This window comes from Aethalodelphis obliquidens, unplaced genomic scaffold, assembly GCF_003676395.1.
Source record: "Aethalodelphis obliquidens isolate GAN/ISIS:26980383/991018 unplaced genomic scaffold, ASM367639v1 scaffold27, whole genome shotgun sequence".
NCBI lineage: Eukaryota > Metazoa > Chordata > Mammalia > Artiodactyla > Delphinidae > Aethalodelphis > Aethalodelphis obliquidens.
Genome location: NW_020837971.1, coordinates 8910463 through 8926107, shown reverse-complemented (window position 1 = coordinate 8926107; position 15645 = coordinate 8910463). Strand labels below are relative to the sequence as shown.

Genomic DNA, 15645 nt, shown 5'->3' with positions numbered 1-15645 from the left:
AATATGTAAGTAACAAATGTACTTTTATTTATCAACCTGGTACTCTAATGTTTCCCTTCCTCGGGAGCCTGTTAATTTCGGTCCCTGAGAGGCACCTTGGGGAAGAGAATAGTTGGATTTCTCTGGGCGTAGGTTTTAGCCATGATTTATCTATTATTCAAATGTTCCTAGTTATGTGTATTTTACCACAATAGAAAAAGTTCCACTCTAACATCTTTACACATTTTTATCCATAAGGCACTCTTGGGCTACAACCAAGGCAACAGTAACGGCGATGATAATGGTAGCTGACATTCACCGAGGACTGTTTTATGTTGATCCTTTTTATTAACCCCCTAGTGTGGGTATGATTACTTTTCCCATTCTTTTTCAGATTCTTTTCCATTATAGGTTATTACAAGATATTGAGTAGAATTCCCTGTGCTGTACAGTAGGTCCTTGTTGTTAATCTATTTTATATATAGTCGTGTGTATCTGTTAATCCCAAACTCCTCATTTATCCCCCCTACCCTTTCCCCTGTGGTAACCGTAAGTTTGTTCTCTATGTCTGTGAGTTTATTTCTGTTTTGTCAATAAGTTCATTTGTATCATATTTTAGATTCCATGGTTTGCCTATTTTAAATAAATCACATGAAATATTAGAAACGGTGTTACTTCTACAGTATTAAACTAGGGTATAGAGAATATTACTTTACAAATCTGCAAAGCTAAAGTTTATGTTAGATAATATGAAAATGATCAGCATTGATACCTTCACCATCCATCTTCTGTTCTAGTAATCTGTTCACTCTTGTTACGTAACTGCATAAATTCTCCAGTCACCTACCTGTTCACCTTCTCCCTCCTTCCTATCACATCATTCACTTCAGTTTGTGTATGTGGATGTGTACCAAAGGTGATGTATCTAAGGAGAGCATCTGAGAGTGTGTGGCTATGTCTGTGGCTATGAATAAAGTGGATACTTGGGGGTAAAATAGGTTTCTATTCCATGTTGCCACACTAGGAATGCGTTGTATAAGAAAGAGGTTAGGGCAGGGAAGTGCATCTGGCTATTTGGGAATGCTGGGTATGCATCTCCTCAGGAATGGACAGAACTGTGAGGCTCACTAGATTTCGTATCTAATGGTCCACGGCTATATTCCCCCAGTGAAAACTCTATTATGTCACCTTTGATCACTGTTCATCATACAAAATAGGAGAATGGAACAGGGTCAGTAGAAGGCATTTTTTTAGATCTAGTACAGAATTCTTGTTTCAGATAGCTGAAAAAAAATTCCTTAACAGCAGCGCACCTGTAAAATCAGCATGTCCTGGCGCAGATCGTCGCCGTGTTTAAAGATAATTCCAATTGTTTCATTTGACAGAGCTGTAGGGTCGGCACATTTAAACTCAAGCCACAGGGGCTTTTTCTTGGAGGCCATCACTTTACATTTTTCAATCTGTAAGAAGACAGCCACATGTTTCCCACACACAATTGAAGACACATTGTGGAGATGCACACCCTCTTGCAAAGCATCTCTGTAAACATCTAGGACAAAGTCCCAGTTGGAAAAGGATTTTCAATGATTTGGGTAAAAATGCAGAAGGCATTTTCACCAAATCCAAAAATGCTAGTGAGAGCAAGTTACAACACTTAAACCAGTGATTCTCAAAGTGTGTTGCAAGGAACCCTAAGCATCTGTGGAGGTGCCTAAGAGGTGTGGCATATCCCATCCTCCGTATACCCCCCTCCCGTAGGACTCTTGTCCCCTCTGACAAAGAGCAGTTGTGCTGTTATTTGTCTATACATATCTGGCCTCCCTCTAAGAATTAGTTTGAAAAAAAAAAAAGAGTTCTATTGCTACCATAGTGTCTAAAAATGGTTGTCAAAAATCAGATGCAGTCTAATTCCAGGCCAAATGTAACAAGATGAAATTTAACAGCAATAGATGAGACTCTAGCACTCCGGCACAATGCCTGTCCCCTCCCCCCAACCCCCATACGTCGAAATAAATTCAAGGTGGGAGAAAGGTGGTTTAGCAGCCACTCATTCAAAAAGAGAAAATCTTAGGAGTTTTAGCCAAAAGTGAATTCACCAAGGATCAAAAATGTGACGTGGTCTTTAAAAAAAAAAAACAAACACAATTTGAAGCTGTATTAATATATCATTATTCCTACCAATTTCTGACTTCAAAAGGACAGTGGATAGTGTGTGCTTTTGCTAGAGAGCGAGTTTACTGCTAATTGTATATAAAATTAAACATGGATCAAAGACTTAAATGTGAGATTAAAACTTCTAGGAAAAAATATTTGCTACATTGAATTAGGCAGTGTTTCTCACCTTTGGCACTGCTGACATTTGGGGCTGGATAACTGTTCGTTGCAGCGGGGACTGTCCTGTGTATCGTAGGATACTTAGCAGCACCCCTGGGCTCTACCCACTGGATGCTAGTAGCATTCTCCCAGTTGTAACAATCAAAAATGTCTCTCGGGCTTCCCTGGTGGCGCAGTGGTTGAGAGGCCGCCTGCCGATGCAGGGGACACGGATTCGTGACCCGGTCCGGGAAGATCCCGCATGCCGCGGAGTGGCTGGGCCCGTGAGCCATGGCCGCTGAGCCTGCGCGTCCGGAGCCTGTGCTCCGCAACGGGAGAGGCCACAACAGTGAGAGGCCCGCGTACCGCAAAAAACAAAAACAAAAACAAAATATGTCTCTGGATGTTACCAAATACCCCTTGGTGGAGGAGGTGGAGGTTCACCCCTGGTTACTGGATGAAGCAAATATTTCTTAGGCCACGAAATTCATGAAGCATAAAAGAAAAAGTGATAAATTGGACTTAATCAGAATTAAAACCTTCTGCCGCAGACTGGGAGAAAATATTTGTAAACTATATGCCTGATAAAGGATTTGTATCCAGAATATATAAATAACTCATAAATAAGAAGAAGGTGGTAACCTAAATTAAAAGTGAATGGAAGATATGAATAGAAACTTCTCAAAAGAAGATGGAAACTTATCAAAAGCACATGAAAAGATGCTCAGCATCACTAGGGAAATGCAAATGAAAACAACAGTGAAGTACCACTTCATACCCATTTGAATGGCTAAAATTAAGAAGACTGATGATAACAAGTGTTCTCTAGGATGTGGAACAATCAGAACTTGCACACATTGTGGTGGGAATATAAAATGGCACGGTTGCCATTATAAAATGGAAAACCAGTTTGGCAGTATCTTATAAACACACACGTCCCATCTGACCCAACTATCTCACTGTTAAATATTTACTCAAAAGGTGAATGGAAAACAAATTGTGGTATAACCACATAAGGGAATATTACTCAGTCATAAAAAGGGACAGACCACCGAGACACACAGCAACATGGATGGATCTTCAGAGCATTATGCTAAGTAAAAGAATCCATATACAAAAACTACATACTGTATGATTCCACTTCATGACATTCTAGAAAGGGCAAAATTACACGATAGAAGACAAATCCGTCATCCGGGATGGAGGATGGAAGGACGAAAGGACTAACTGCAAAGGGATATGAAAGAATTTTTTCTATAAATTTCTATGGAAATATTCTATATCTTCATTGTGGTGATATGGTTGTATACGTTTGGCAAAACTCCTTGAACTGTACACTTGCAATGGATACATTTTATTGTATACAAATGTTTTCTCAAGAAAGCTGATTTAAAACAAAATGGATGGAAGATTGCCTGGTGTTGAGGTTTTTAGTATCTAGCAATTAGGGAAGGGCTTGATGGAAGCCCATCTGGGGACTTTCCACCTTCCCTGTCTCTCTATAAACGTCAGCTTTTATCCACTAGGCCCAGGAAAGCAGGCAGAGCCATCGTCAAGACATAAAGACCAGGGAGAGACATCAACGCGATACCTACCACCAGGGCTCCTGCTTTCAGTCCAGGGTCATATGGAACTCTGAAGCTTTGGGGGAGATTCAAATTCTGTAGGATTTCAAGCTTTTGCTTAAGTTGGGAAATAACTGTAATTGTCAAATGCACACAAGAGTTACATGAGTTCAAGAAATCACCAATATCATCTCTAACATTTCCTGAGGCCGCAGGTATTGACAACATTCTATATATTTGGTAGGGTGAGGAACAGAAGAAGAGGGGGTAGGTTTCTGTCTTTGAGGAACTAACCATTGAGGGTGGCAGGGTAAGTCAGGCTTCCTGGGAGCAACAGAGCCACGTACACACATTACAACAGGGGACAGAAATATCTGAATATATATGGGATACCCAGACAGTCAGAGGGAGAAGGATGCTTTATGGATAATGGTAAGGAATTACTGTAGTTTTCTTTCCAACGTGTGAAGCTTTAAACTGCCATCTGATTTGGGAAACAGGTATCGGAAGACCATATTAAATGGAATTCGGTTAGGGTTTGGGAAATTCTTTTCAGAAGAGGAAGTTAGGTTGTGTGGAGGCAATATGATAGTCTCAAAATTGTGAAGGCAAAATACGTAAATTAAAAATTACTGCCTATTCCCAATAAAGATGTTAAAAAAGAATAAAATTACTGCCTGGGTACCAGACAGACTGGAGGCTGGTACAAATGTTGCTCTTTCTTTCTTACAATAAAAATAAAAGCAAGATTATTATTACCATTATTATCTTTAGAAGAGACCATTATTGGTTTATTGGAAAAGATTCAAAGGCAAAAATGGCAAGTCAAAATATTCAGAAGTTTAAAATACTCGCTGAGTATGTTTGTGAGTGTCCATTATGAGCCATAGTGGTGGATCGAGATATACAAACGTGAATAAGAGATAATTCCTAGCTTCAAGGCTCATACAGTTTAACAGACCAGAAAGATGTGTTAATGAGTTTAATTTAATGCAGTAACAACCAAAACCTATGGGAATACAGATAAAGAGTGATTAACTTTCCTAAAGCAGGGGCTGAGGGACAGGATTTCTTAGGGATAAGACGACAACATTGGAACACAGAGGAGGTGATATATATGTTTTTATAGAAAGTACATACATAAAAAAATATATATGTACATATAGCTATATATGATGTATATGTATACATATACACAAAAAATTTAAAATAACTTCTCAATAATTCATTACTTTAAAAGACTGAGGACTTGAAAATTAGACGCATGTATTGAAAGATGGGGAAGAAAAGATATTTGGAAATAACTAATCTTTTTTGTATGTGTGCATAGTTGCTCTTAAAAAATACATCTTACATCTGCATAATGCTGTTTTAAGTTTTCAAAGAGTTTAACATCTATTATCATACATACATCATTAAAATATATATGTAGTTTTAAAAAATATTAACTTGTAAAGGGGGAACTTTAAATTTGCTGACTCCATGAAGACAGAAGATTAAAAAATGTATCCTTGGCTACCTTGAGGAAGGTGCGACTTGCGTTCCAGAAGGAAGAAGGATCACAGGAACGATGGCATTTGGAGACAAAGGCATTTGGAAAGAGAACCAAGAGAACAGAGCCACCGTACCTTGGGAACTGACGTCATACTTTTCTGCAGAGAGCGATTTAATATCCATGGTGACCTTTTGTAACATGTCAATTACTTGGACTTGCTGGGTGAAGTCATGCAGCATGGCCGTGCCGCAGCCCCTCAGATAGGCTTCCAGGATCACTGCAAACCTCTGCTGATAGTGTCTGGACTGGGCGATCTCACTTCTCAAGAACCAAAATAAGAAGTGACCAATTCGTTTGTTCTGAGGATGAAACCAAGAAGGTTGCCATTATTACGACTAACGCTCTAGATCTATCAGCCAATTCTCTGTAACTTTTTAAACGTCACGCTCTTATCAAAATGGAAGTACTTACTCTTAAACCGCGCTTCAGCAGAAATCTGGCAAGGGCACTGTCATGGTATGGTTCAAATTTCACAGCCTAAAGGAAGAACACATTGGCATTTGTGGGATTGCATTCTCCATTGATTAATCGGGAAACAGGAAAGGGAGAAAAACTGGTGCTCTGCCTTAGTGGGTTTGTATGGATAGGGCGACGAGAATCTGAGCAGTCACTTAAGTTCAATCCTTTCTTTTCAAGGACAGTTTGGGCCAGGGTGAACCACTTGCGGAAGGACCAGGATTGGAAGCCAGAACTCCTGACTTACAATCACGTGCTTTTGATGACTTCAGAGGTGAAGAGGTGAGGGCTTTTGTTCCCATGAAGGCTTACCTGATTTGTTGGAAAGATAGAAGGGAAAGATGGAGATGGCTATAACACATCTATAAAGGTGGAAGGGAAGAAAGGTTGTTGGAAAGAAAATAGACAGTGGGGATATTGTACATGCAGGGAGAGAAATGTTTGTTAGATGTGGAGATCCTAAAAATCCTATAGCTTCTCTTCTCAAGTTGTGTGGTTGGCCTCTCACTGGCAAATCACTGTGCTGCCTCCCAGGTTCTTACTGCAACTGGTCATTACTCCCTGCCATGACGCAGTGCATACAGGGCTATTGGTCTGAAAATCTCTTGTTTTATCTGGTTCCTCAGGTTCAGCAGTGTGTAGTAGTTTTCACATCACTTGGCTAATAACAGAGATAGTCACATAGGTGGCAGCTCTGTGACTGAGGAAAAAGAACCAATGAAAAGTGAAAAATAGGGGCTGGACCGAGAACAGGGCCCAGGTGGGTGGCTGTCCCCAGCTCGCCCCCCACCCCCACCCCCGCCCGCTGCAGCCTAGCCAATTAAAAATAAAAAAGAATTAAATCCTGGTGGGTGCATGGGTATTTGTTACACCGTTCTCTACTTTTCTGCAAGTCTGCAATAGTTCATCATTTTAAAAGCAGTAAGACTCACAAAAATTGATTATTAGACATGCACATGTAAAATTATAGGGTAGATGTCATGTATAAGCATAAAGAGAGGTTTAAAATTAAATATCTCAGAGTATCTCCTTTATAAATAAATACGGTCTATCCTGTTTTCCTAAGAAATAAGAGATATTCCCATTCCACTTTATGTTTTAGGGCCTGGGGGCGTTTGGGTATGATTTCCAATCCTTACTCTGGTTTTTCAGTTTGGAAATGATCAGAACAATCCTAACTGGATAATATTTCAGTTATCCCCATGCTTTCAAAGGTGAGGTGTGCTCTCATTGGTGCCGCGGTAGCTGCAGCTAAGCTCTTCATTCTGAGCCTGTGGCTAGTTAGCCACCAGTAGTCACTTCAGAAATGTTAAGTTTCTAACCCAAACGTGAGTCTTTCTGACATTCTTTGTGTTTCACTTCTGTAAAGATGATGAAGATCTCAACCAGGAGACCATTTTAATTAGGAACGAATGAGTCATTTGGCCATATCTGCAGTGTCTCAAATAGTTTTACAAATGACTACTTCTTCAAATTTAGGACCACAGATTCAATGTTAATATTACTTATTGACCTCTTTCATTTAAACATTTCCAAGAAGAACACTATTCATTTTCCAACTCTGCAAAGTTTACTTGTGAAAATGACAGTGGAAAATAATTCATGATCGCCTTGGGACTTGGAACAGATCTCGTGCAAATTTGTTTCATGTTCTTTTTGTCATGGAGAGCTAGAAAACTGAGGAGACTTTGATTTTTCTAAAATTTTCAGTAGCGTTTATGCCAGCCTCTGAACTCATGGAAGATAAAAATATCGGTTCTATTTGATAGATGAAAGCAAAGGCCAAATATAACGTTTCAAGTATCTGCCTAAGGGGAAGGTGAAGATTCAAAGTTGAGAGTATCCAAAATTCGCATCAGAAAACTTCAGAAACTTCCTATAAATATAGATAATGATTAGACAGTTTGGTGTCCACCAGTCAGCCTGGCTAATCCTAACCATCTCAGATCAAACATCACCTACTCAGAACTGTCCCTGGCTTCCTCAGTCTCAATCAAGTGTCCCCAGAACCCCTGACTCTTTTCTCATAACACTCTGTAGCTTTTCCCCAAAGTGTCTGTCACAACGTGTTACTCAATATCTGCCTGTATGTGTACTCATTTGGTGTCGGTCTTCATGCACCACAAGCTACACTAGGGCAGAGTCCAGCCCTGTTTTGATCACTGCTCTATATCCAGCAACCAGAACTGAGGAAGCATTCAGTCTGTGCTGTTGAATTCATGAATGAACACTTCTGCTCTCTAAAATTGAATTCCCTTCCAAGTCCTTTCCTTCCTCTTGTCAAGCAGCACAATATAATTTGAGAATGGCTATCGTGAGCAAGAGAACTCTTCCTCCTTTCTTTAAGGAAACCCTTGATAATTTAGTCGAGGGTTTAGCAAATGATTTAGTCTCTCTGGACCCCAGGGAAAGGCATGTGGAGAGCAGTGGACACACAGTACCAGACCTATCTAAAGAGAGGGGCTTTCAAGGTCCCATGCAGATATGAGATGTTACTCTATGAATTGTGACAAAGACAATCAGAGAGTATGACGTTTTCCCTCTAGGACACACTATCCTGACACTGCTGGGTTGATGCCAGATAGTGGGACGCAGTGAAAAGAGCAGGGCCGGGAGTCAGACCTCCTGGGTTTGAATTTGACTTTCAAAGTACGTGACCTTGGGCACATTACTTAGCCTCTCTGTGCCTCAGTTTCCTGATATATAAAATGCAAATATTAACTTGACCTCTATCATCGTTGTTGGGAGAGTTAAATGTGATAATACACGAAAAGCATGTAGGTCACCTGCAGCCTTGGCACAAGGGAGCATTCGATAAGTCAAGTCTATCATTGATACAGTAAATGAGAACAAAGTATTCCCACAGGAACGGTTCTCCTAAAAAGCAGAAATATTAATGTCATCAAAATGCTTGTCAACAAGCCCTCAAAGACAGTAAAAAAGTAAGTGGAACAGTTTACTACTTTTTGAGGTAGTTTCATTAGATCTCCTTTGACTGATCGTGACTCTCTAGACAAGGGGCATTGGAAGACAGCTGAATGGGGCACCTGTGCATATGCAGATAAACCCCTTGAGATGAGTGCATCCCCCTACCTGGACCAGCTGCAGCAGGTAATGTAGCACGTCATCGTCTTCCAAGCTCTCCAGTTTCTGAACTGCAATGGCTCTTACGTTTTCATCTGAAAAGTTGCAGTCCAGGAGTTGCATTGTTAATCCAACATCCAAAGCACTTTGATCCCAGACCTCCCTTCTGGCTAACAGTTGATATGTTTTGGCCACAATTTCTTGCTGTCCCCATTTCACTGAGCTAAAGAGCTTAGGATACGCTTTGGGATCCTTCAGACTTTCATATCTGAAATGCCAGAGCAACTCTTTGTCTTCGGCTGTGAGAGGGTTAAGGGGATCAGTGGCTATGATCGCCTCTAGTTGCTTCCGAAGCTGATTGGGCATTTCTGCTCGAACCCGGTCCCCTTCCGGGTCAGGGGTGGGCCGATGCTTAGGCAAGGCTATGGGGTGACAGTAATTGTCCAGAAGAATGGAGATGGACATTGAGTTCTCCTTGTCCGGGTTGGTGGCAGACGTGAGCTTGTCAGCATTGATGCTGCCATGGTCTTCCGCCTTCCCGGATAGCTGCCACATGTGGAGCACGTACTCCCCGTGGCGCAGGAGGAACCGGTGGTCTATGAGCAGCAGGTTCACGTAATACAGAAGCTGAGCTTTGCCTCTGGACTCGGGACTGGGAGTCTCCGCAGAGGCCTTACCAGACAGAGCTGGAGCTTTGCCGCAGTAGATCTGGAGGTTCAGCAGAGCCCCTTTGGGTAAGTCTTTGATCTTGATACTGAACTCAAGCCACACATTCCACAGCACCTCCTCCGTGAAGGGTTTGGGGCTGGTTCTCCTTTGGCAAAGGACTTGCTGCCCATACTGGATGTTTGCCTCCACAAAAACCGTGAGGTCCGCGTTCCGGGGCAGGACAGGGATATCAATGCCTCTGACTTTTACCCTGAACTTGCGGTCACAGTCCCACAGGGACACGGTGAACACGCTCTCGTGGTCCTTCCCGTGGATGGTCAGCTGCTCGTGGTAGCCGGTGACTCCTGTGCAGTCGTCCACCAGCGGCCACTCTTCCTTCCTCACCTCGTCCAGGGCTGGGTCCGGCGGAGTGTCAAGCACCAGGTGAATCTCTTCCCCGTTCTTGAGGCACTGCCTCACCCACTGGAAGTTTCTGATGGGCGTCTCACCCACCAGGTACTCATCCCGGCCACAGACGCGCAGCACAAAGTCCTGTTCGTTCTGGCTTTCAGGGATATCCATCAGGGACTTCTTCTTGGCCATCTTGGTAAAGAAGCTCTGGAGGATGGTGCCCGGGGTGTCATCGGCTGAGACCTTGATGGTCTGGCTGGTGGTGCTGCGATGAATGACAATGAAGATGTAGTTGTTGGTGATCTTCTTCAGCAGGTACTCGGGGAGGGGCTTGGACGTCACCCAGGGGTGCATGGCGTAGAGCTTGGTGTCGCGGCCGGCCACCTCGGCCATGCGCGGGCTCACCAGGCGGCGGCGTGTGAACTCCAGCTCGTCGTCGTGCACGTTGCTGACGTCGGTGACGTCGTAGCCAATGAGGGCCGTGAGCTGGCGCTGGAAGGCCAGTGTCTCCTCCGAGGGCGCGAGCCTCTGCACCACGTGGATCTGCCCGGGGCTCCGGTGCAGCACCTTCCAGTAGCGCAGGCAGTCCAGGGTCTGCACCACCTGGTACTTGTCGTAGATCTCGTACCACTGCCCCTTCTTCTGGTAGAGCAGGAGGAAGTGGTCGGGGCTGAGCCGGTGGTAGAAGTCGGCGGCCACGCTGGTCTCCAGCGCGCGCAGCCACACCTGGGCCTTCATCTGCTCCACGTTGCCGTGGCCAGCCACGTGCAGCAGCGCCGTTTCGGGGGTCTTGGTGTTGCGCTGGCTGGTGGGCAGCACAAACTCAATGGGGATGAGCTCCATGGAGGACAGGCTGGCCGCCGCGCTGCGTGGCTTCATCCTCCGGCGCCTGCGGCGGTTGTCCTCTCTCAGCACCACGTGCTGTTCATGGTTCTCCAGCTCCATGCCCTCTGCGACCTGGGAGCAGAGAAACAGAGGGCTCGGTCACAGGGCAGGTACTTGCCCTTTATGGTTTCCCGCAAGCTGGCAGAAGGAGAAGGTGTAGACGAATGACAAGGACGTGCGCACGAGGATACCGGGGCTTTGGAGTCGGGGCCCAGGAATCCTGGTCCCCAACACTTAGAATCTGGGGGATGAGCCCTTTAAATAATCTCTGAGCCTGTTTCCTGTCTGTCAAATGGGGTTAGCAGTACCTCAGAGGGGTAAGTAAGGTGACAGTTAAATGAGGTAATATACTTGTTGAGTATGGGCCATGGGTAGATGTGGATTCATTAATCATTCTCTCTGCTTTCATTGCGTTTGAAAATTGAATTTTAAAAGAGCGAGGTAAAGCACTGATCTAGCACTGTGTCTGACCTGCTGTAGTAGTTCTCAGTGGTAACTGTTGTTAAGCATACTGAATTGCATGGATGAGTCAGATTATCCAGTTAAAGGATCATGTCCTGGTTTATAAGGTGCAATGTGAGGTGCTGAAAACCCCCCTCTGAAAAGAGGCCTTTGACTTATTTCCTCTTCGTTTAGTCTCATTTGTCTCCTAGGGGACCCAGACACCTTACCCAACTGGCCTCTCAGTCCCTTTTCAAACTTTCTGGATCAGGTATCTGCTCCCTAGTCAACTTCCTGCTTTTGTTTTCTTTTCGTTTTTTTCTTTCTTGTTAGGAGAGGTAGTCATTTCATTGATAAAACTCAGAAAGATCAGAATTGGTGAAGTTGCGCTCAAGAACATTTGCAGATATTTAAAACTGTGAATCATGAAATGTGTAAGCATCGTGGCTGTCACTGCTCCGTTAGGGCAGTATCTTAGGGGAGTCCCCAGGGCTGTACTTTCCAAATATGAACATTCAGATAATTTTAACTTTGTAACCAGTTCATCCCATCTGCCTCTGGAGAAACCACAGGATGGAAGGAAGGACCTGCTTTTGGGCCCCAATCGATTATTTAACTTCTTTTTGCTCTAATATTTTCATCTCTATAACGAGAATTCACCAATTTATTCTCAACAATTTATCCACTGTACCTTCACAAAGCATTTAAGTATAAATGTGACTTATTGCAGTAAGAAACTCTTCAAATAATGATTGAAATGCTAAACATCTTAAAATTGACATATGAGTAAGGTATTTTGACTTTACTATTTAGTATCCTTTAATATTTTGTAAGATGTTCTAAATAAGAATCAACTAGTGAAACAAAAATTAATGTTTCAGAAAATATTATTTACTTCTTAAAGGACTAATGTTAGTGACACTCATATATACTTATTTCCTTAAGAAATAGTGGACCATTTGACACATACCAGAAAGGAGAGTTTGATTAAAGGGTAAGAAAGGCAGGTTTCATTAGATCCAGACTTCTGTACTTGGCTTAAACTTACTTTTAAAGTCAGTAGTCCCTCTCTTAAAATATTATGAAGTTACACTTAGTAAACACATGAAATCAACTGTCCCAAAGGACTGTCTCTTACAGCTTAAGACCTTCACTATTTGCTCTTTTGCTACTTTACATAATAACAAAGAAGAGAACTGTAAGTTATGTGAATATTGGCACTAACTTGAAATAAAATAGGTCCAAATTTAGGCAACATGCAAATACACAGCAATCACTTCTGCCTCCATGACATCAAGTAGACTTACAAGATACGAGGTGCAGAAGAAAACTGGCTGACTCAATACTCACTGCTTTCCTTCATGGTTGAGGCTGTGAAGCTTTCTCCTTTTACGAGAAGATGTTAGAAACACTGTTCAGTACACTAATCGCGAAGAGTGCACTTGTAAGAACGTGAAGGCTGCTGACACAGCCCCCCGTGCCCTCCCTCTTCCTCCCAAACAAAAACAAAAAAGGACCGATGCACCTGCAAAGCTATTGCCGGAACCTTGTGGATATCCACACACAAGGGTTGGACTAGACAATGAAACAGACATTCAGTGGCAGTATCATCAGATGAACGACAACAGTTCCAGATACAAATCTTCTGGCTGAGAAGGAAGTGTCACTATGCCGAGTCAGACCCAACAAAGGGCAAAAAATAGAAGGAAGCAATACCTGATAAAGCAGCGGAGGTGATGATGTTGAAGGATCATTTGTTTAATTTCTGAAAACAAAACAAATTCAAACCTACCCAGTGTGCTTCTAAACTCTTCCGCTTTTCTGGGTCTCCCTTCATATCCAGATGCAGAGGAAGTGTTGCAGTTACCAGGAAGGAAGTTTTAACCAAGTTGATTATACGTGTGATTGCTCATTTAAAAAGTGTCAGAAATGCACTTCCTGTTGAAGCACACACAGCCCAGCACGAACATGAGCTAAGTTGACTATATATTTTTTACTCTTTGAACTAATTTTGTAAAAAGTGTGAGAGTGGAAATGAATTAAAATGATGTAGAGCTAAATCAAAAATACATTCATGAGACACAAACACACAAAATGTCTTTCTGGCTGGTTCACAGTAGAAGGAAAGGCCTCATAGCCACAATATTAGAGAAACAACCCGGTGGGAAGATTTTTACTTATATTTTTATTTTTTTAAAACATCTTTATTGGAGTATAATTGCTTTACAATGTTGTGTTAGTCTCTGCTGTATAACAAAGTCAATCAGCTATATGCATACGTATATCCCCATATCCCCTCCCTCTTGCATCTCCTTCCCACCCTCCCTAACCCACGCCTCTAGGTGCTCACAAAGCACCGAGCTGATTCCCCGTGTGATGCAGCTGCTTCCCACTAGCTATCTATTTTACATTTGGTAGTGTACATATGTCCATGACACTCTCTCACTTCATCCCAGCTTACCCTTCCTCACCCCGTGACCTCAAGTCCATTCTCTATGTCTGCATCTTTATTCCTGTCCTGCCCCAGGTTCATCAAAACCTTTTTTTTTTTTTAACATTCCATATATGTGTTAGCGTACGGTATTTCTTTTTCTCTTTCTGACTTAACTTCACTCTGTATGACAGACTCTAGGTCCATCCACCTCACCACAAATAACTCAATTTCGTTTCTTTTTATGGCTGAGTAATATTCCATTGTATATATGTGCCACATCTTCTTTATCCATTCATCTGCTGATGGACACTTGGGTTGCTTCCATGTCCTGGCTACTTTAAATAGTGCTGCAATGAACATTGTAGTACATGACTCTTTTTGAATTATGGTTTTCTCAGGATATATGCCCAGTAGTGGGATTGCTGGGTCGTATTTTTAGTCTTTTAAGGAACCTCCATACTGTTCTCCATAGTGGCTGTATCAATTTACATTCCCACCAACAGTGCAAGAGGGTTCCCTTTTCTCCACACCCTCTGTAGCATTTATTGTTTCTAGATTTTTTAATGATGGCCATTCTGATTGGTGTGAGGTGATACCTCTTTGTAGTTTTGATTTGCATTTCTCTAATGATTAGTGATGTTGAGCATTCTTTCATGTGTTTGTTGGCAATCTGTATATCTTCTTTGGAGAAATGTCTATTTAGGTCTTCTGCCCAAACTTGTATTGGTTGGTTGGTTTGTTTGTTTGATATTGAGCTGCACGAGCTGCTTGTATATTTTGGAGATGAATCCTTTGTCAGTTGCTCCGTCTGCAACTGTTTTCTCCCATTCTGAGGGTTGTCTTTACGTCTTCTTTATGGTTTCCTTTGCTGTGCAAAAGCTTTTACATTTCATTAGGTCCCATTTGTTTGTTTTTATTTCCATTTCTGTAGGAGGTGGGTCAAAAAGGATCCTGTTGTGATGTATGTCATAGAGTGTTCTGCCTATGTTTCCCTCTAAGAGTTTTATAGTGTCTGGCCTTACTTTTAGGTCTCTAATCCATTTTGAGTTTATTTTTGTGTATAGTGTTAGGGAGTGTTCTAATTTCATTCTTTTACATGTAGCTGTCCAGTTTTCCCAGCACCACTTATTGAAGAGGCTGTCTTTTCTCCATTGTATAGTCTTGCCTCCTTTATCAAAGATAAGGTGACCTGACGCACGGCTCGGTGGGGCTCATCATGGTGGTGGAGAACCAGCACCCCAAGTCTTACCTGCACGTGCAATGCTACTGCTCAGACAGCTTCAACGTGGTGTCCACGCGTGGCAGCCTGTGCACCCAGGACAGTGTGCCGGCTTCTCCATCACCCACCGCCTGGTGCACTGCAAGGCGGCCCAGGTCTCCCTCAGTGACTGGACGGCCTCCGAGGGCAGCCACAGCCCCCCATTCACGCCCAAGGTCACTGGCCTCCATGGGCCCTGGCCGCTGTGACCACCCTGCCTGCCCCCATACACACTTTACGAGGGAGACCCCAACACAGGATGCTTGAACCAGAATCTCAGGATCCCCACCCCGGGAGTGCCAGCGGCATGGCGCAGCTTCTCCTGGGCCTTCCTTCCGGCCCTCCCTCCTACCCAGGGCCTCGTAGCCACCAAGCAGAATACCTCGAAGCGGCCTCTAGCTCGAGGGAGCTGTGTGCCAGCTCCTCTGACCAGCCCACCTTGAGGTCTGGCTCAGACTGCCAGGGCCAAGGTAAGACGGCCCCTTCCCATGGCCTGGGGCCTCCTGCCTGGGTGAGGCAGCCAAGAGCTCCATTCACAAAACCAAATCTGGGGGGTCAGAGGCCAGGCCCCTGAGGTGAGCAGGGACCACCCCCGCACCTTGTGGGGTCAGGCCAG

At 43.3% G+C, this 15645-nt stretch overlaps 1 protein-coding gene across 3 annotated transcripts in view; it reads right to left on the bottom strand.

Moving 5' to 3' along the window:
• Positions 1–13196, bottom strand: part of PIK3CG (phosphatidylinositol-4,5-bisphosphate 3-kinase catalytic subunit gamma) — a 34610-nt gene extending 21414 nt beyond the window's left edge. The window contains exons 1-6 of one of the 3 annotated variants that reach the window (XM_027123895.1): positions 13130–13196; positions 8962–10968; positions 5824–5889; positions 5486–5711; positions 3888–3991; positions 1293–1439 (exon numbers count right to left, since the gene is read on the bottom strand). In XM_027123895.1, coding sequence (XP_026979696.1) covers positions 1293–1439; positions 3888–3991; positions 5486–5711; positions 5824–5889; positions 8962–10968; positions 13130–13174 — 2595 coding nt within the window. In that variant the 5' untranslated portion in view covers positions 13175–13196. Of the gene's footprint in view, positions 1–1292; positions 1440–3887; positions 3992–5485; positions 5712–5823; positions 5890–8961; positions 10969–12687; positions 12996–13053 lie in introns of those variants that run through there. The other 2 variants (XM_027123896.1, XM_027123897.1) reach the window with 2 other exon arrangements.
• Positions 13197–15645: the final 2449 nt, after the last annotated feature.